The sequence below is a fragment of the Equus quagga genome, chromosome 14 (assembly GCF_021613505.1).
Source record: "Equus quagga isolate Etosha38 chromosome 14, UCLA_HA_Equagga_1.0, whole genome shotgun sequence".
Classification (NCBI taxonomy): domain Eukaryota; kingdom Metazoa; phylum Chordata; class Mammalia; order Perissodactyla; family Equidae; genus Equus; species Equus quagga.
In genome coordinates, this window is record NC_060280.1 from 14,719,675 (window position 1) to 14,740,344 (window position 20,670).

Sequence of the window (20,670 nt, forward strand, 5' to 3'; positions counted from 1 at the left end):
TGGTTTTGTTGTTGTTGTTGAGTCTAGATCATACACACATTGTATAGAATTAGAGGAGCAGCCTTTAGGTGTAAGTCTTTTAATTGCATGGAAACTCACATAAGAATTTTCAACCAGATATGGGTCTCCAGCACAGCATGTTAAAGCATCTTTTCAAAAAACTTTAAATCAAAAAGCATAGGAATCTAATTTAAAAGAATGGAAATAAACATTGCAATTAGATTTTATTAGAATTGTTGACTTCTAATAGCAAAGAGACAGTCAGTTATTCCTCCAGCATAAATGGGTTTATTTGTGACCAGCAGAGAATTGCAATTCAGGTCTGCAACCAAGGCTCACCACCTGCAAGTCCCCCAGCAGCAAGGGAGGAGAAACTCTTTCATAAAGAGAAGAGGAAGTTGGGAGGGCTACTGAAAACAAAGAGTCCCCTGGAGGAACTGAGCCTTCTATGTGTAGTGGCTTTTCATTGGCTGACTTATGACATTCTCTCATTGGCTGAGCTTCCTGCCTCTCAAGAAGAAGAAGTCTACCTTCTTCCTGTTGGGCTCGGCTATAGAGGTAGGACGTGAGAGCGCCACCTTCTGGCCTCCCAACTTTAATTTAATAAGGTTTCTATTAGGTTCACAGTGTTGTAAAACTTTTTTTTTGGCAAACTAGATTGTTTCCAACTGACCTTGATTTTCAGGTTTAAAAGCTATGAAATAAGATCATTAAATCAAGGGCCAAATAGTCAGGTGACTATTTTAAAATCAGTATTTTCCTTGGCAGCTTTCGTTAGATCAAGCTGTCTAGGGCTGAAGTTCAGAGAAGTTTCAGGGAAAGCTGGATGCAATCTATGCAGTCTGCGCCAGCGAAGGTCTGGACGTCCTTGAGTCCACTTGTAAATCAGGGGTGGGCTCAGAAGAGAGTGGTTTTGTATTTTACACTAGGAGACCCTAGATTTTAGGAAGAATCCTTGGGATAACCCGTATTCCTCTGTCTCAATCCTGGAAACGTCTATCAGGAAACCGACTGTGTGTGCCGAATGAAATGGGAGGAATCTGACTGAAATGTTTGTGCTCACAATTTCAGAATCCAGGCACGACGCTGCTCTACCTAACAAGGTCCGGATTTTCTGCAGGCTGGGATTAGAGCCCTGTAACAGCGGTGAGACTGGATGGTGAACTTGCTGGAATGAATTGTTTCCATTCATTCAACAAACATTGGCTGAGTGCCTGCCAGGGTGCCAGACATGCTGCCAAGTGCCAAAGTAAAGGACTGTTTTTTTAAACCTCGGCCCCCAGCTCAGCACCAGGCACTTCTTGCCAGTTCAAGGCGGGCTTGAGGGGTGAGTTAGTACCAGTCCCTCCCTATCGGAAGACACTGACCTTGAAAGGAAAGTCTGAAACTGCTGGCGGCTACCCTAGCACCTTGTAGAAGGGTGCAGACCCGTATTCCTTCCCCCGCACCGCCAGCCCGGTTGGTAGCCACCAAAGATTTCCGAGTGAGGAGTGAATGTTGGCAAGAAGGCTGAAGGCACACGTGGCCCCTGGGCTAGAGTTCTGAGCCCTCACACGGACATGCCCACTAAATCGGCTTCTAGAGTAGTCGTTTCTTAACCATTTTGCAGTCACCATTCCACTGGTGAATGCTATGCTTCTCTCCTCAGGAAAATGCAATCTCACGAACACATGCTTACTAGTGATTTGAGAAGGTTCATGTGTTAGAAATCTCAGGTATCGGAAGTGGAAGTCATTTCCGTAAAAGCATTTGGCACCTGAGAGCAAAGACTCGCCTACAACAGCCTCGAGCTGCAGAGCCCAACGTCCTGCTGCACGGTGTCCCCTATGCTGCCTTTGCCAATCCGGCCTTGCAGCTCCGCACGGAAAGCCTAGGTCAGGGCTCAGGACCCAAACTGCTGAGCCCCGAAGCCCGGACTGGCTCTCAGCGGCGGCTGCCTGATTCTAGGCTCCAGGATGCACCGAGCCCAGGATCCGCCGTCCTGAGCCCTGTCCCTTGCTCCGCTCGCTTTCCCGGCTCCGCGCCTGACGCGCACCTGCGTCCTACCCACCCGCCCTTCCACTCCCGGGTTCCCCGGCTGCCCTGCCTGTCTGCCCTGCGGAGAGCGAGTTTCAGACACCCAGTTCCCCTGCCCCGAGCTCTTATTCCCTTGAGGCAGTGCCGTCCCGGGAGTTAAGAAGGAGGAAAGTGGAATAAGGGCACCTTGGAAGTTAGGTGTCCCCGAGCATAGAGGCCACCAAGTGGAATGGGAAGAGATGTGCCGCGAGGCAGGTGTGTCCTAGGAAATGCTGTGTCTCCTGGGGACTGAGGACTGGAGTGCGGACCGGTGGCTCAGCTCACTTATGGCATCCCCGGGGCTAGTTTCTGCTTTGTTTGAGACAACCACCCAGCTGGCGTTCTTGCCTACCCTCCCCGCCCCCACTCCCGATGCCGCAGCTGTGCTTGCGGCGCTGGGAGGATCTGTACAGCCTGCCGCGGATTGCGGGTGCGCGCTCAGACCCGGAGCTGCGTGGACAGTGGGAAGCTCCTCTCCCCGCACTCCACCCGCTGAGGGCGGCAAGTAGGACCTCAGACCTTCCAGGCAGGCTTGTAGCAGAAAGCTCTGGCAGAGGGGTCCTGAAACCCTGTTGAGCAGGGGGTTAGAGGGTCGAGGTTGTGCATAATTTGATATTGTGGAGCACGCTTATTCTCGAGAGCGAGTGCAGGTACGGTGCGAGCGGGTCATCATCATGCCAGTGTGTGCATGCCATCCCACAAGAGACTCGCAGGCACACTTGGCACGCAATTGAAAGTGAACCCAAGTGGATGTCCGTGCGCGCCAGTGTCGTTTTGAGAATGCCTGTGCTTTGGGGCGTGGGCGCATGTTTAGCACAGTAATGAGTCTGTGTGTGTGGAAGTGAGTGTGAGCGTTAGTCTCCACAGGGACTCTTCAGCAGCGTCAAGCCCACCCTGTTCTCTAAGTGAAGGACTCAAGTGCGGGGGATGCGGTGCAGGGCTGAAACTGCAGGCCTACATTGGCAAAGAGCAGCCGGAAGCTGGGGCTACCGGGCAAATGGCTCAGACGGGCGGAGGAGCGAGAGGAGACGGATGGCGAGGTGGAAAAGCAGATGCTAGAGTAGGCTTGGAGTCTCGGGAAGCATCTGTTCCTTGCACCTCCCCACTGAGACCCAGCCAGGCATAACACCCTCCCTAGCCACATGTAGGACCACCCAGCATGAGTCCAGTCAGCCACACAAGGTGGGCGTTCGGAAGGTATGGAAGGAGATCTTACAGAGTCCCCTATGTGGGCCAGGAAGCTCTTCTAGATCCCTGTCGAGCTGGGAGCCAGCCAGATGGCTGCTAATCACAGCATTCCTTCAAGTCGGGGCCCCATTTCAAAGATGAGTACGTTGAAGCACTGAGAAGTTACTTGCCATGATCCTGCTGCCTAGAACTGGTGCAGCTGGAATTGAGTTCAGGTCTGACAAAGTTCTCACTCTTGCCTCCATCTCTTGCTTCCCAGGAGCCCTGCTCCTCTGTGGGTGATTCCACCTGCCTGAATCAGACATCCTGCCTGGGCCCAGAATGAACCCCACTGCACCTTAACCCTCCAACTCTCAATGGACAGGGGTCCAGGGGGAGTTTGGGGAAGCCAAGAGTCCCTACAGTCCTAGACTCTGACAAAAAAGACCTCAAAGCTGGGGATGGAGTGGGGCTTGTGTTGAAAATCAACGGAACTGAACAGGTGAAATTTACCATGAGGACAAACTGTCCTCAAATTCCTGCTCACCTTAAGAGTTTCTCCTTGGGCACCACCCCTCCCCCTTCCATCAATGACCTCAACGCAGATACAAGTAGGATGGTCCTGCTGGATGCTCCAGGTTCTGACGCAAGCGGTGACACAATTCATCAGGGCACAAGATCCTTCCCCTCATTGGCTGCCCAGAATTCCTGGACCCCCCCAGACCAGGAGCTGCAGGAATAAGAGCAGACACTGGTGCTGGGAGGCATCAGAGCCACTGCTAGGCTCAAATGTCACTGACTCTTCACAGTACCCATCGCCTGAGGCCAACGCTGCTGCCGCTGCCACTATCTCTGCTCCAAGCTACCTGCTGCCAGGTGAGCCCTGAATTTCCCGCTTACCTTGTACTCCTATTTCTCTCTCCCTCTGTCTCCATTAGTCTTTCTCTTGGCTGATCTCCTTGCCTGTCTCAGAGTCTCTGTCCGCTTCTGTCTGGATCTCTTCATCACAGAATCTCTGCTAGTCCCCGATTCATTCCAGGTCCCTGCCCCAGGTAACACTGGACAGTCTCAGTTCGGGGACTCCCTGCTCCACTCTTCCCATGCTGAGGTGGGCTCCAGTCTCAGTTTCTTGCTGCACATGCTTAGGCCAATCTTGGGATGCTTGAGCTCCCCAAGCACAGCGCGCAGAGCAGGAGGCAGGAGCAGCTTCGGCAAATCGAGCACTCATGAATCACATCTAGCTCCTAGCGGTCCCCCGGAAATCAGTTACCAACCTGAGCCAGAACACTGTGTTTTGGGAGCTTTTTTCCCCAGTTTGAGTCCTGGGTCTGAATTTAACACTTTCTCAGCTTGGTTCTTACAGGGTACTCTATGCCAAAGTGCAGAGCGGCTGAGCAGTAGAATTTGGCTCTTCAGTTTCTCAGAGATTCCAACCTCAGAGATGTTCCCTCACTAGGTATCTTCCCCCACACACCCCAGGATGTGAGCAAAAGCCCCACACAAGGAGCACAACTGGGTGGCATTGTGGAAAAGCTGTTGTGACAAGGTCCTTTGAGACTGTCCTCAACAGAGACCTGACCAACAGGTGTGAGAGTTGTTACGGTGGGGTGTGGGGAGATGGAGCTTACCTTCCCCACCCAATTTCACTCTGGGCTCACTACTCTAGCTTTGTTGACCAATACATGCTACATGCTCACCAGACGCATCAGCAGTCACTGACAAGGAAACAACAGTGAACGGAAATAACATGACCAGCTTGAAGCCAGGAAGCCAGGGAGTTAGAGGCAGAGGCAGGACCAGAGCCCAGGTCTGTGGGCTCACAAAACTTTTGACTGCTGAAAGTCGTGTCGTTCTTCCCTTGCAGAGAGGTGTCATGGGCTTCTGGAAGTTCTCCACCTTTCTGCCTCTCAGCATCTTGGTCCTGTACCAGGCGGGCATCCTCCAGGCAGCGTCATTGGGGTAAGACAGCCCTGCCAGAAGCACGCTCCCCTCCCACTTCCCTTGGGATCAAACAGTTCATGCTCTGACTGTTTAACAACCAGATGTCAGGCGGAAATATATGTATATAAACCTGCATAGAAGTTTATTATAAACTTTTTAAGATATAAAGATGTGTCACACGTAATTTACAAATAGAAATAAGATATACAATACTCTTTGTTGTAAAATTCATATGGCTCATTGAGCCTCGCAGAAGGTTTTCATTGCTTTCTACCAAACATACGTATCTGTAGCAGACTTATTTATCTAATTCAACCATAATTTGAGAAGTGAATTGCATCCTAATCTGCTAACTACTCTGCATATAAACCTGTTGTTATTAAATCTGATATGTGATCTATTAATCTGAGTCACCCTCATACAAATTATATTTATTCAACTTAAACCTTTTCCACATTCAAAATGTAATTGTAAGTTTTATCATTAATTTTTAATAATGGCGACATTTAACACTAAGCTCATAAAATTCCTGAAAATCTAACCATCAGTTTTCACAAGTCCATATGATCCAGTTTTAGCAAACCGCTTCTTCAAGGCCACCCCAGAGCCGGGCTCCTGGTGAAGGAGCGTTTTGGAAGGACACTGGCCTCATGCCGTGTGCACTGGGAGTTGGGTGGCCACCTCCTCAGGAGAAAGTGCAGAAACCAGGAAGCCTGGCTGCTTCTCCCGGGGAGGGGGCAGGCGGGGGCTCTGAGCCTGTACTGGGTTTGCCTCCCCTCCCCAGGGACATGTTGGAGAGCCTCCAAGACCCTACTATACTTGCTGAAGAGGAAACACAACTCCTACTGGCTGGTCTGGTGAAGGAATATATGCGGTTGAAGGCACTGCAGCAGGAGACAGAGGGCTACAGGTGAGACTCCCCACCCCACCCAGCACAGGGCACCCCCTTCCTCCTGTCAGGCCCAAGAAGGCACTTCCGAGAGGGAGGAGAGAACCCAGCTGGACAGGAGGCCAGCAGGCTGTCAGTTCACCCCGACCTGGGACCCCGCTGTTCTCAGGCTCCACTGAAGACAGGTCAGGTGGAGAGACTGTGGCTAGACCACATGTAAAAAGATCCATTTCTGAAAGCGCTTGGGGACAGTGTGGAATCCCTCTCTCTGGACACTGGTCTGGCATTACTGAGGAGACTTCCCAGCCCTGCAGGAGTTAGGAATGGTAAGTGTGACCCCAGCAGATGGACCCTATATATCTCAGGAGATTCTGGAAATTTGGCTCCACTTTGTTAACCTGCATACAATATTCTCTCTCACCTGCAAGGCGCCTTCATTGCACATTTGCAAGGTGAAGCCAAAGGCCTTGCAGAGGGTGGGCTCAGGTAGAGCAGTGTTGGAGGTAGGTCTGGGGTCTTCAGGTGTGTAGGATCCACGGAGATGTGAATGATGTCAGGAGCCAGACACCCTTCCCGGCCCCTTCTCCCCGTGCACCCTGAGCTTGGAGACACACCTGTCCCTGGTCTGGCCCCAGCACTGCCCCCACAGAGGCACGTGTTGCCCCTGCATCCCCCTGAGACCCTCTCTGCAGAGCATGAAGGACTGCGCAGCATGTGGAATGCCAGACAAGGTCCCAGCTTCTCCACTGCAGCCCTTCCCCACTGAGTCTGCTCTGGCTCAGTGAACCTCTGAGTTCTCCTAATGGATGAGGTGTGAGCTGCCCTCCTCCCTGGCCCTCCTGCAAGGCTCCAAGTGACTTCTACTCTAACCTTCCGTGTGACAGCCACAGGGGCAGACCCAGTGCATGGTACCACCTGGCATGTCTTTTCCCTGCAGCCTGGACAGCCCCAGAACTAAGTGGTGCAGTAATCTGAGTACCTACGTGCTGGGCACATACCCACAGGACCTCAACAAGTCTCATATGTTTCCATAAACTACAATTGGGCTTGGAATGTGGGGCAAGAATAGGGTCATGGTCAGAGGCTTGGAGGGAGACCATGGCCCTCCCATTTGCACATCCCAGGATGCCTACTAAGCCCCTCCCTCTCCTTTCTAGTTCTCTTTCTTGCTTCCTTCCTATAACTTGATGTGTATGGATCTCTCTGCTTGTTCTTTGGGCTGGTATCAGTGGCTTTCTTTGTGGCAGTCGATGTCTGGAAGCTCAGATGGGAGGAGAGAGAGCAGGACCTACAGACCAGAAGAGAATCACCCAGGAAGAGATCAGAGAGAGAGAGGGCAGCCCTGTGAGTCCCTGAGAATTTCATAGCAGAGCTTCTCAGTCCTGCTTCTGAATGTGCTTGTCATTGGGGAATTGAAGTATATTTCTAAAAAGACCGAATCGTGGTGATTATTCTGTGGCCCAGATCCCAGCTTCATGGATTCAGGGACACCTGTCTTAGAAGTAGCCTTAGCTCCAGGTAGCTGGAATCAGGGCATGGTGAGTGGTCCCTGTGACCAACCTCAAGTAGCAAGAACAGGAGCCCTGAGAGCAGGTAAGCACCTCCATGACGTGATGCTGCCAACTCTCCTCCTCTTCCAGTTAAGGCAGGGGAATTTTCCTTTTCCTAAGAAGGACTACTTGGTACCTGAGAATGGGATGTAGCTTCTAGACAGTCCTTAAGAATGGGCTTGGGTGCGGCCCCGTAATTCTCTCCAGTCACGTAAACCTGTTTGATTTATTTATACAGGAGAGATTGACTGTTACAGCTCTGTGTCCCATGGACAGTTACCTAGAGCCACCACTGGGTTTTCTGACACCTCTGGGAATGTCTATGGAGAGTGATCATGGCATTTTTCCTAATGGCCTATGATTTTCTGCTGTGATAACTGTGTTTAGGAGAAAATTCTTAAGATTCATTGGTGCCTCTCAAAGCAGTAATTTGACCATGAAGGTCCCATGGGGCAGGATCCTGCCCCCAGCCTCTTACTGACAGGCTTCTTTTTCTCCTTCCTGCAAATCAGAGTCCCTGCCCAGAAGGGATCCTGCAACACTGCCACCTGTGTGACCCAATGGCTGGCAGGCTTGCTGAGCAGTTCTGGGGGTGGGGTGAAGAGCAACTTCCTGCCCACCGATGTGGGCTCCAAAACATGAAAGACTCCATAGGGCAGGCTTCTGCCCCCAGGCTCTTACTGACAGGCCTCTTTTTCTCTTTTCTGCAAATCAGCTTAACTGAGGAGAAGAGCAACTTTGTGCCCACCAACGTGGCCCCTAAATCCTCTGGCTGTCGCCGCAGGGACCTTCAGGCCTGAGCAATGAAATGGCTTCAGGAAGAAGGTGACTGCCCTTGTACTGTTGGATGGGAGGATGGATGGCTGGGTACTGCTGGGGTGCTGTCCACACTCTAACCCTCCCTGGGCCCACAAGAGCAAAAAGCCACAGGGGAAGGTGCCCACTCTGGTGTCTGGAGAAAGAACAGAGTCCCAATAGCTGAAACCCCTAGAATTTGGGTTCATTTCTGTTTTTCTAGTGTCTCCCTGTGACACTGAGATCATCTGCCAGGAAATATAGATCCTGTTTATTTAGAGTACTGTTCCCTCAGTTATAGTTGTGACTATTCTAGCATTTGAGTCTGAAAGGCAATGACACTGTCCTTTTGGAGTATATACTACAGTGTCGTGTACACCTGAATTCAGAGCATACGCTTGGGTCCAAGTACTGCGTTTGCCCTCTACTAGTTATATGACCATGGGCCAGACACTCTATTTGAGCCTCAGTTTCCCCATCTGTAAATTGAAGGTAGCAATAGTATTTACCTGCTAGCATTAATATAAAGAATAAATGAGATAATATGTGACAAGAAGCTCATGATTCATAAGTAATTACATTATATCTGTTATTTTTTTTCTCCTAGATCCTAGAAACTGAACTCTACTTCCTTTAATTTTTAGTGAAAGAAATGTGTAGGACAAGGAGCATGGAAGACACACCTATGTGCACACTTCTAGATATTGAAATCACTCTTTTGGTTTGAAATAAACTAGATCTAAATGCAGAATAAACTCATGGCAGTCGTCTAGTGTGCATCTTTTTCTATTGGATTTGTCATCAATATTTATGATAGCATGTCTCATTGGTTTATCTGGTAGCAAATCTGGGCCCCATAAACCAGCTCGTTGATTATATAATATAAAATTATGCATATGAATTATATTTCCATGAGTTTTACGAAAAGTGTATCATAAAGCCTACGTGACCATCACCACAATAAAAGGTACAGAATATTTCCAACATCCCAGAATGTTCCTCATGCCACTTTGAGGTCAATATCCCCCAGACCCCTGCCTCACACAATCACTGATGTGATTTCTATCACTGTGGATTCATTTTTCCGTAGATAGATGGTATGTACTCTTTTATCTAACTTCTTTCACTCGGCGTAATGTTTGGGTGATTTATTTATATTGTTGCATATATCCGTATATCATTATTTGGGGAATTAATTAGGTGTTAATTCTCAAGAATTTGGGAGAAAGAGTTAAGTAATATTCCATTGTATGCCAAAATTTGTTGAATGAACACAGTTTTGGTTATTCCATATGACATTCTTATGAACTTTCACGTACAAGTATTTCTGTAAACAGCTGAAGTCATTTCTCTTGGATAAATAGCTAGAAATTGTATGGTGAGTGTCTGTATAACTAAACTGACTATGCCAATTTATAAATGGCTCTGCCATTTTACACTAGCAGAAGTGTATTGTGATCGTTCAGCTTGCTCCATACATCGTAGCCAATGCTTAGTATTTTTAGTCTTTTAATTTTTAGTCACTTTTATGACTCCGTAACAATATCTCATTGTGGGTTTTTTTATTTCCCTAATGACTACTGATACATGAGTATGTACTCATATGCTTATTGGCCTTTTGTTTGTCTTCTTTTGTGAAGTTCCTGTTCAACTATTTTGCCAATTTTAATTCAGCACATTATCTTCTTATTATTCAGTACAGGAGATCTTAATATATTCTAGATATTAGTTCTACTTCCTCTTTGAGCACTATTTCACTCACTCACATTTCTCTCCCTCTTGAATCACTTCCTTTTGGAAACCAGATGACGTGAAGTGAGGCACTCGAGCTGGCTATGGAGGGGACCATGTCTCAAGAAATGGAGGTGTCTGGCCAACAGCCAGCAAGAAATGAAGGCCTGTCAGTAACCAAATGAGTGAATTTAGAAGTGGATTCTCCAGCCCCAGATGAGCCTGGAGATGAGTGCAGACCCAGCTGAGAGCTGTGCTGCAACCTCAAGAGACACCCTGAGCCAGAACCACCCAGCTGAGCCTCTCCCACAGAGCCTACCCTCAGAATCTGTGTGACATAATAAATATTGGTTCTTCTGAGCTGCTAAGTTTTTAGGTAATTTGCTACTCAGTGATAGACAACTAACATCCATCCAAACCATAATAACTCCAGTTTGATCTCAAAATCTGGAAAGCACATTCAAGGAAGTTGGCTAGATATGCAGACCTGAGTTCAAGCTGGAAGCCACAGCTCCCAGAAAGGATGCACTGTCAGATCTCCTCCCCGCAGTTCCCAAGCCCAGATCGGATTAGGTGCACTGGCACAAGCTGCTCCCGTTCCAAACAAAATCAGATCCTTCTGTTCTTCCTCATTATTGAGAGCTTTTTACCAACACTCTCTTTCTCTCTCTGAGTTCTCATTGTTTTCCATCTCACAGCTACTCTTTCACATCATGCTTTCTGCCTCTAAGATTCTCATGGTGGGAAGAAACACTAAAGGCCATTTAGACCAACACGCATACTTGAGTGTCCTCTATAACAACCCTCAAGTGGTCTTCTGGCTTATTTTTGAAATTTTGATGTCACTATCTCCTGAGGTAGGTCATTCTATATTTGGATCATTGTGACTCTTAGAAAATTCCTCCAACAGTGAGCAGAATTCACTTTCTCTGCCCTCTTGCTTCACTTAGTTTTCAAGAGATTCACTCTTGGGCAGACTTTCCAGGGAGAATTGGCTGCGACTGAGACCAGACCTCTGAAGCAAGGACTGTGTATTGATTATTGGGGATTTATGGTAAATCATATTTTCTTTACTATGAATTCCCTAGCTGGACTTGGTTTTCTATGAGCCATCTCACTAGCTGGATGCATAAGAGACAATTATCTATTCATCCTCAAGAATGTATCTGGGTTTGGGAGATTTATTTGGATCCTCAGTTATTTCTGCACCGGGCGAAACTTTTATGGATATTCTTGTAGCAGCTGCTGCACACAAGTGATTGGTAGAGCTAACAAATGTCTTGCCCTTGTGTCTGGTAGGGCCCTGAGCCAAGCACTATAAATCTGGACCCCATCTTTCCCACTCAGGCTTGCCAGGACAATGATAAGATTAATTGTTTCCATAAAGAGGGGGATTCTAGAGACTTCCTGGAGAGCTTGGCTCATCTGTAGATCTAGGAAAGTTGTATAAATGATTTCTTGCCTACTTAAATTAGCCAACAATGGCTAGAAAACCTAGCCATTTGTGAAAAAGCCTAAAACACAGTCCACCAAGCTATGTATGCTGTAGCGCCTGACTTTTGCTCCAGCCACAATTCTCACCATGCTCTCTCCCACTCTGAGCTCCAGTTACACTGGCATTCTTTCAGTTTGCCAGAATCTGCATATTCTTCCTGCTGCATGGCCTTTCCACATTCTTCCCTGTTCTCAGTTAACTGTTACTCATCTTTTAGATCTTGCTCAGGGAAGCCTTACAAGACAACCACCCCCTAGGCCAGATTATAATTCTTCTTATTTGATCTCAAAGAGTGGATGTGCCTTTTCTTCAGCTCACCATTTCAATTTTAGTTTATACATTTATTAGTGTGAATATCTGATCAATGTCTACTCCCCCTTAGACTGAAAGTTCCATTCTCACAGGGACTGCATCCATTTTGCTCTCCATTGTTACGCTTAAAATAGTGTCAGGTATAGTGTTTGTGGCATGTGTAAAAGAAGCAATTAGAAACCACTGTGATAAATGCTATCCTTGGAGTAGGTACAGGGGAGGTATAGTCTAACCTACACTTTCCTGGGAATGTGATATCATATCACTTCTCTAGAAATCAACAGGATTGTGCCAGATGAACAGAGCAACTATGGAAGTAAGAAATAATAAGAGGGGCCGGCCCGGTGGCGCAGTGGTTAAGTTCTCACATTCTGTTTCTCGGTGGCCCAGGGTTCGCCAGTTTGAATCCTGGGTGCAGACATGGCACGGCTTGGCACGCCATGCTGTGGCAGGCGTCCCACGTATAAAGTAGAGGAAGATGGGCACGGATGTTAGCTCAGGGCCAGGCTTCCTCAGCAAAAGAAGAGGAGGACTGGCAGTAGTTAGCTTAGGGCTAATCTTCCTCAAAAAAAAAAAAAAAAAAGAAAGAATAAGAGCCTGAATGAGCTCATCAGTCATTGGACACAGGTCAAGTCAATTATTTCTCCTCTACAATGAGAACTATTAGTCCTTCTATTCAGATACAGGATGTTATTGAAAGTCTCATCAAGGATGGCAAGAGATTTAAAACTGGAAGAGAAATGACCTTGTAAGTTGGCAATTGGATGACACACAGCTCCTGTGAGATAGCCAGATACCATCCCAGAGCCTCACTGAGGAAGACCAACTTTTCTAGAGAGCTGTGTCCTTGATCACTGATGACGAGATTTATGGAGATGGCAGAACGTCCAGGGGCCAGAACTGAGGAGTCCAAAAGGAGAAGTGGTAATGCCGGGTCAGGCAGGATCACTATGGCTATGCATCCTTCAGTTTCTTGAAGGTTGGTCTCCAGACATGACCCTGGAATGCAAAGGCAACTCCATAGCACCCTAGAGAAGCCAGAAAGCAGTGCCACATACACCAGAGCTGGGGAGCTGTCAAGGAATACTGGGCCTGTCTATAGGGCATGCGGAATCAGCTGAGGTGGTGCTGAACTCAGCTGATTCCCAAGAGTAATCAAATAATTCAGCTCATGCAAATTCATATGTTTAAGCTCTAACCTCTCATGTGATGGTATTTGTGGAATGTGTACAAGTGCTCTTGTAAGAATAGTCACCAGAGAACTTGCTCTCACTCTCTCTACCTGCCACGTGAGTACACGATGAGCAGGGGTGGCCATCTTCATGATGAGAGACCTCACAAGAATGTGATCATTCCGGCACCCTGACCTCAGATTTCCAGCCTACAGAACTGTAAGAAAACAAACGTCTGTTGTTTAAGCCAGCCAGTCTATGGTGTTGTGTCATGGCAGGCGCCAACTAATACAGAGGCGATACCGTGGTGAACAGGGAACACTTGATCCCTACACTCGTTGCTAGATGAATACAGAAGACTGATATCAAAGTTTCTCCCACTTTTGAAATCCTAGAGTCATTGCCTTGTTTCAACTGTCTTATGTATATACTGCTGTGTAACAAATTACCACACACTTAGTGGCTTAAGACCCCACACATTTAGGTATTACCTCACAGTTTCCATGGGTCAGAAATCCAGGTTTTGCCTAGCTAGGTCCTCTGGTCAGGGTCTTATAAGGCTGAACTCAAGGCACTGACCTGGGCTGCAGTCTCATCTGAGGCTCAGTGTCCTCTTCTGAGCTCACAGGGCTGTCAGCTGAATTTATTTACCCGAATACACAGAATTTATGGTAGCTTGCTGCTTCAAGGCCAGGAGGAGACCACCTCTCTTCAGAAAAGACCCAGTTTCTCTTTCAAGTGCTATCACCTAATTAAGTCAAAACCACCCAAGATAATCTCATTTTTGACTAACACATAATCAATGCATTTAGGATTTTAATTACATATGTAAAATCTCTTTACTTTGCCATCTAAGGTAACCTAATCATGAGAGTGGCATCCACCATATTCACAGGTCCCGCCCCTAGTCAAGTGGAAGGGGTTATGCAGTGGTGTACACAGGGAGCTGGAATCTTGGGGCCTCTGTTAGAATTCTGTCTAGCAGAGGCCACCCTCTGATTCCCAATGATTCATGCCCTGCCCACAGGCAAAATCTATTCACTGTCCTCCAAGGTTCCCAAGAGTCTCATTCCATCAGCTCAATATCCAAAATTTCATCAAAGTCAGTTCCAGGCATAGAGGAGTCTCCTGGGTGTAATCAATTAAGCACAACTCCTGGGGCAATTACTCTCCTCTGGGGACCTGTGAAACTAAAGAGACAGCCCCCCAACAAACGCCACATGCAATGATGGGACAGACATAGGATAACAGCTATAGACATCCTGGCTCAAAGGAGGCAGGAAACAGAAGGTAATAAAGGACCATTGGTCCACGGTAATTCTAAAATCCACTGGACAAATGTCTCTTGATTAGGTTTCAAGGCCTGAGAACAATCCTCCCTGGCTCTCAGCTCTGTCCTCAGAGTCATCCTGCCGTTTTCATGAAAGATAACACGTTTGCAGCTATGTGATTTTATCAGCCTACTTCCAGCCAGTACAATGTTGAGGACCCAATATCTCCTTTGATTTTGTAATTTCCTGTCCCTTTTAGTCTAAGCTGGCAGTGTTTCTGCTAAAACAACTTTTTTCAAGTACCTGTGGGTCTTCCATGGATTTCACAGAGATTTGCTCCATTAGACAAAAGTCTCAACCATAAATTGTTTCAGATAATCCCTTCTCTATCCTTGGCTCTTGCTAAAATAGCTGAGGGACAATGCTCTAAAGTCTCCTAGAGACCCTCTGACTTGATTGAAAAGATCTATGAGGCCCACCTGAATCTCTCAAAAGAACCCTAGTGTGGCTGAAAACTCTGATCTTTTGATCTTCTCAACCTTTTAGCAAAATATGTAATAATAACCTTCACCTTTTCCCTAGAACACGATTCCCCAACAGTGAATCTCCTAATGTTAGCATCTTTTGCCATCTGGAGAGGCTGATTTTTCAAAGTTATTAGGTCCTAATTCCAAATTCTTCCTCCCTCAAGTCATCACTCTCCTCTCCCATGCTTTATAAATGACGAGAAGAGATCGAGGGCACTTTCAACACTTTGCTTGGAAATCTCCTTAGCTATACAATCTAAGGTCATGACTTACATTTTCTCCTTCTCACATAACTACAGGAGGCAATTTTGCTAAGTTTCTGCCATTGCATAACTGGGATTTCCCTTTCCCAGTTTCCAATAACAGTTCCCCACTTCCTTCTGAGTCCTCACCAGCAGTATGCTAAAAGTCCAGGTTTTTACTAGTCTTCAAGACAATTAGAACTTTCTCATTCACGCTTTTCAAAACTCTTCCAGCCACTGACTATTCTCTGGTTCCATAACTGCTCTTATATTCCTAGGTATTTGTTACAGCATGGTCCCACTTCCAGGTTCTAAAATCTTTCATTATCTATTACTGTATGACAAATTAACACACATTTAGCGGTTTAAAAGAACACGCATCCTCACAACCATTGCCTTAGTCCAACCCTTATTTATTTCATGCCTGGATTATTGCAATAACTTCCTCCTGGCTTCTTGCTGTGGTCTGGCTTTCTCCCTTTCAGTCTACCCTCTTCACTTAAATGAGATAGATATGATCTTTTTGCTCCTCTACTCAAAGAACTTCTTGAATTCCTATTGTCTATAGTCTTTGACATAGCATAAAATAGTTCTCACAGTATGGTTCCAGCCTATATTTTCAACTTCTCTTCATTCATTTTTCCAATACAACTACTACTTACCATTCTCCAAAGGTACTCTGCCAACAGGCACACGAAAAGATGTTCTACATCACCAATTGTTAGGGAAATACAAATCAAAATGACAATGAGATATCACCTCACACACATCAGAATGGCTATAATTAACAAGACAAGAAATAACAAATGTTGGAGAGGATGTGAAGAAAAGGGAACCCTCATACTCTGCTGATGGGAATGCAAACTGGTGCAGCCACTATGGAAAACAGTATGGAGATTTCTCAAAAAATTAAAAATAGAAATACCATATGATCCAGCTATCCCAATACTATGCATTTATCCAAAGAACATGAAATCAACAATTCAAAGAGATTTATGCATCCCTATATTCATTGCAGTGTTATTCACAATAGGCAAGCTGTGGAAGCAACCCAAGTGCCCACCAACTGATGAATGGATAAAGAAGTTGTGATATATATACACAACAGCTGTCCATAGATGTGTAGCTTCATTTCTGGGCTTTCAATTCTGTTCCATTGATCTGTGTGTCTGTTTTTGTGTCAGTACTATGCTGTTTTGATTACTACAGTTTTGTAATATATTTTGAAGTCAGGGATTGTGATGCCTCCAGCTTTGTTCTTTTTTCTCAGGATTGCTTTGGCTATTCAGGGTCTTTTGTTGTTCTATTTCTGTGAAGAATGTCATTGAGATTATGATTGGAATTGCATTGAATCTGTAGATTGCTTTAGGTAATATGGACATTTTAACTATGTTTATTCTTCCAATCCATGAGCATGTAATATCTTTCCATTTCTTTATGTCTTCTTTGATTTCTTTCAATAATATCTTATAGTTTTCAGTATATAGGTCTTTCACCTCCTTGGTTAAATTTATTCCTAAGTATTTTATTCTTTTTGTTATGATTTTAAATGGGATTGTACTCTTGACTTTCTTTCTGCTAGTTTGTTATTAGTGTATAGAAGTGCAAGTGATTTTGTATGTTGGTTTTGTACCCTGCAACTTAATGTAGTTGTTAATTATTTCTAATAGTTTTCTGGTGGATTCTTTAGGGTTTTCTATGTAGGGAATCATGTCATCCACAAACAATGAAAATTTTACTTCTTCCTTTCCAATTAGACCATATGCTGAGAAATAAGGTAAACCTCAATAAATTTAAGATTAAAATCTTATCAAGCATCTTTTTAAAATTTTTCCTTCAGGAAGAGTAGCCCTGAGCTAACATCTGTGCCAGTATTCCTCTATTTTGCATGTGGGTCACTGCCACAGGATGGCTGACAAGTGGAGTAGCTCTATGCCCAGGATCCGAACTTGCAAACCAGGGCTACCCAAGCAGAGTGCATGGCACTTTAACTACTAGGCCCTGGGGCCGGCGCCTCAAGCATCTTTTCTGACCACCATGCTATGAGACTAGAAATTAACTACAGGAAAAAAGCTGGGAAAGTCACAAATATGTAGAGACTAAACATGAGACTGAACAACTATTAGATCAATGAAGAAATCAAAGGAGAAATCAAAAATTACCTGGAGACAGGGGCTGGCCCCGTGGCCGAGTGGTTAAGTTCGCGCGCTCCACTGCAGGTGGCCCAGTGTTTTGTTGGTTCGAATCCTGGGCGCGGACATGGCACTGCTCGTCAAACCACGCTGAGGCAGTGTCCCACATACCACAACTAGAAGGACCCACAACGAAGAATATACAACTGTACCCGGGGGGGTTGGGGAGAAAAAGGAAAGAAATAAAATCTTTAAAAAAAAAAATTACCTGGAGACAAATGAAAGTGAAAACACAACATACTAAAACCTATGGGATGCAGCAAAAATGGTACTAAGAGAGAAGTTTATAGCAATACAGTCTTACCTCAAGAAACAAGAAAAATCTCAAATAAACAAACTTACGCTATACCTAAAAGAACTAGAAAAAGAAGAGCAAACAAAGCCCAAAATCAGTAGAAGGAAGGAAATTATAAAAATCAGAGCAGAAATAAATGAAATAGACAAAGAAAACAATAGAAAGGATCCATGAAACTAAGAGCTGCTTCTTCGAGAAGACAAACAAAATTGACAAACCTTTAGCCAGACTCACTAAGAAAAAAAGAGAGAAGACTCAAATAAAATCAGAAATGAAAGAGGAGAAATTACAGTGGACACCACAGAAATACAAAGGATTATAAGAGAATAGTATGAAAAGTTATACACCAAGAAACGTGATAACCCAGAAGTGGGTAAATTCTTGGAATTATACAACTTCCCAAAACTGAATCAAGAATAAATAGAGAATCTGAATAGACCAATCACAAGCAAAGAGATTTAAACAGTAATCAAAAACCTCAAAAAGGGGGCCAGCCTGGTAGCATAGTGCTTAAGTTCGTGTACTCCACCTTGGTGGCCCAAAGTTTGTGGGTTCTGATACCAGGTGCACCCCTGCACACTGCTCATCAGGCCATGCTTGGGTGGCATCCCACATACAAAATGGAGGGATATTGAACAGCAGCACAGATGTTAGCTCAGGGACCATCTTCCTCAAGAAAAAAGAGAAGATTGTCAACAGATGTTAGCTCAGGGCCAGTCTTCCTCACCAAAAAACAAAAACAAAACAAAACAAAACCCTCAAAAACAAAAGTCCAGGACCAGATAGCTTCTCTGGTGGATTCTACCAAACATTCAAAGAAGATTTAATTTCTATTCTTCTCAAACTATTGCCCAAAATTGAAGAGGATGGGATGCTTCTTAACTCATTTTATGAGGTCAACATTACCCCGATACCAAACCAGACAAGGACAACACAAAAAAAAGAAAATTACAGGCCAATATCTCTGATGAACATAGATGCAAAAATCCTCAACAAAATATTAGCAAATTGAATACAACAATACATTAAAAGTACCATAAGGTATGATCAAGTGGGATTTATTCCAGGGATGCAGGGATGGTTCAACATCCACAAATCAATCCATGTTATACCCCATATTAACAAAATGAGGAATAAAAATCACACAATCATCTCAATATATGCAGAGAAAACATTTGACAAGATCCAACATCCATTGGTGATAAAACCTCTCAATAAAATGGGTATAAAAGTAAAGTATCTCAACATAAGAAAGGCCGTATATGACAAACTCACAGCCAACATCATACTTGTGAAAACCTGAAAGCTATTCCTCTTAGAAGAGGAATGAGACAAGAGTGAAAAATAGTACAGGAAGTTTTAGCCAGAGCAATTAGGCAAGAAAAAGAAACAAGAGGGATCTGGTGGCATAGCTTTCAGCACCACAGCAACATGCAACCCCCACAGTATGACAACTGACAGATGGGTGGTGAGATTCCCTAACCAGGAAACAAACCCAGGCTGCAGTGATGAGAGTGCCAAATATTAACCTCTAGACCACCAGAGCTGGCTAAACCTTACATTAGGGTTATAAAAGAGCCAAGATCAAAAAGCGTTTAAAGGGCAAAACCAGGAGGCAAGTGTACATCCCTAGGGAGGGAACATGAAATTCCATGATCACCAAAGCCACCTCCGGAGCCAGAATGAGAAACCTCCTTTCAGGGAGATGCTGATATGCTTGCCAGAACAATCTCCTTTAGCTGGGATCTGAGCATCACATCCTCCCACATCCTAGCCAAGCAAAGAGCCTGGCACTAGCTGCTGAGTCACTAACTTGATAAGGCACCAAGAACAGAGACTGCAGTGTCTGTCCCTTCCTATGTCTCTGCTGAGACCATATTGCCTTTGGGAATAGACCTTTGGGACAAGTGGCCCCATCTTTGCTCAGCACATCTAGTCTTTGCTTAGATTTCTGAGGTCCCCAGGAGGGTGGGACCGGGAAGCATGGACAGGCAGATGCAACAAGCCACAGTCCACATTAGCATGCTTGAACACGGAGGCCTTTTTTCCCTGAGCCAAGCAGCCATCGATTCTTCAGCAGACAACACCACCAGAACATGAGGCAGTGTAATATATGAAAAAGAGGAATGACCTAAGGTGGGGCGTAGGGGTCCAGGATCCTGACCTCTCATTTCTACTGTGCTTTGGCCTCCCTGTGTGGTCTTTGCCAGTCCTTACTAGGCCTTACCTCTCCTTTCTGTAAAGTGAGAGGATTGGCACCATATGGTCTTATAACTCTCGTCTAGTTCATATTCTGTAGGGATGGTGGCAGAATATGTTGTAAATTGCAGTTTCTGGGATCTTTGCCCATCTCACATGTCTTTGGACACTTCAGCTACTATCATCATGACCTGCTGATCTCTTATCTCCATCACAGGATCTGGGGCCTGTCTGGCCATCAGCTATTTTTATGCTAGCCTCTCATCTTGCTAATCTGAGAGAAAAGAGGATGCTGTCTAATCCTGAAGATGTATTATAACAGAGGGAGCCATCACAGGGCCCCTCAAAGACCCACCATGAGACAGTAGAGCGGACTCTGAAGCTAGAAAGATGAAAGTCAAAGAAAGGACAAACTCCCCACAGGAACTGCAGAGTTCTCTTCCTTATGAAACTCTGAGGAGGAAACCATTCAAAACCCGGAATTATACTGAAAACTTACTTTGTATGGGAATGGCCTCTGACTTTCTTTGATTCTTTAAAGGCTTTGATCTTCAGCCATTGTCTCATTCCTAGGGAAGGTGGAAGTCTCCCCAGCTCCCCTACAGTCTGTTCTCCTTGTCACTAAGGGCTGATTACCACCCTCCTCCTTGGGGAACTAGAGAGACAGGGGCAGTGAGAGTCTTAGCCATGAATGTTTCTGGGCCTCAAGGTGGGGACAGATAAGGATGGGGGAATTTGGAAGGTAATTAAGGTTAGATTAGGTCCTGAAGGTGGGATCTTCATGATGGAATTAGTGGTTTTATAAGAGGAAGAGAAAGAGATCTCTCTCTCCCGCTG

The 20,670-nt window shown here is 45.5% G+C and overlaps 1 protein-coding gene across 1 annotated transcript; it reads left to right on the forward strand.

Annotated features, from left to right (window-relative positions):
• Positions 1-5,095: 5,095 nt before the first annotated feature.
• Positions 5,096-8,402, forward strand: LOC124251722 (calcitonin gene-related peptide 1-like). Its single transcript, XM_046684544.1, has 4 exons — positions 5,096-5,181; positions 5,948-6,073; positions 8,115-8,199; positions 8,328-8,402. The coding sequence occupies exons 1-4, from the start codon at positions 5,096-5,098 to the stop codon at positions 8,400-8,402; spliced, it is 372 nt and encodes a 123-aa protein (XP_046540500.1).
• The last annotated feature ends 12,268 nt before the right edge of the window (positions 8,403-20,670 follow it).

Coding starts and splice junctions, on each gene's coding strand:
- LOC124251722 (XM_046684544.1), top strand. CDS start 5,096: ATGGGCTTCTGGAAGTTCTCCACCTTTCTGCCTCTCAGCATCTTGGTC. Junction 5,182..5,947: donor CTCCAGGCAGCGTCATTGGG/GTAAGACAGCCC, acceptor TCCCCTCCCCAG/GGACATGTTGGAGAGCCTCC. Junction 6,074..8,114: donor CAGGAGACAGAGGGCTACAG/GTGAGACTCCCC, acceptor CCTGCAAATCAG/AGTCCCTGCCCAGAAGGGAT.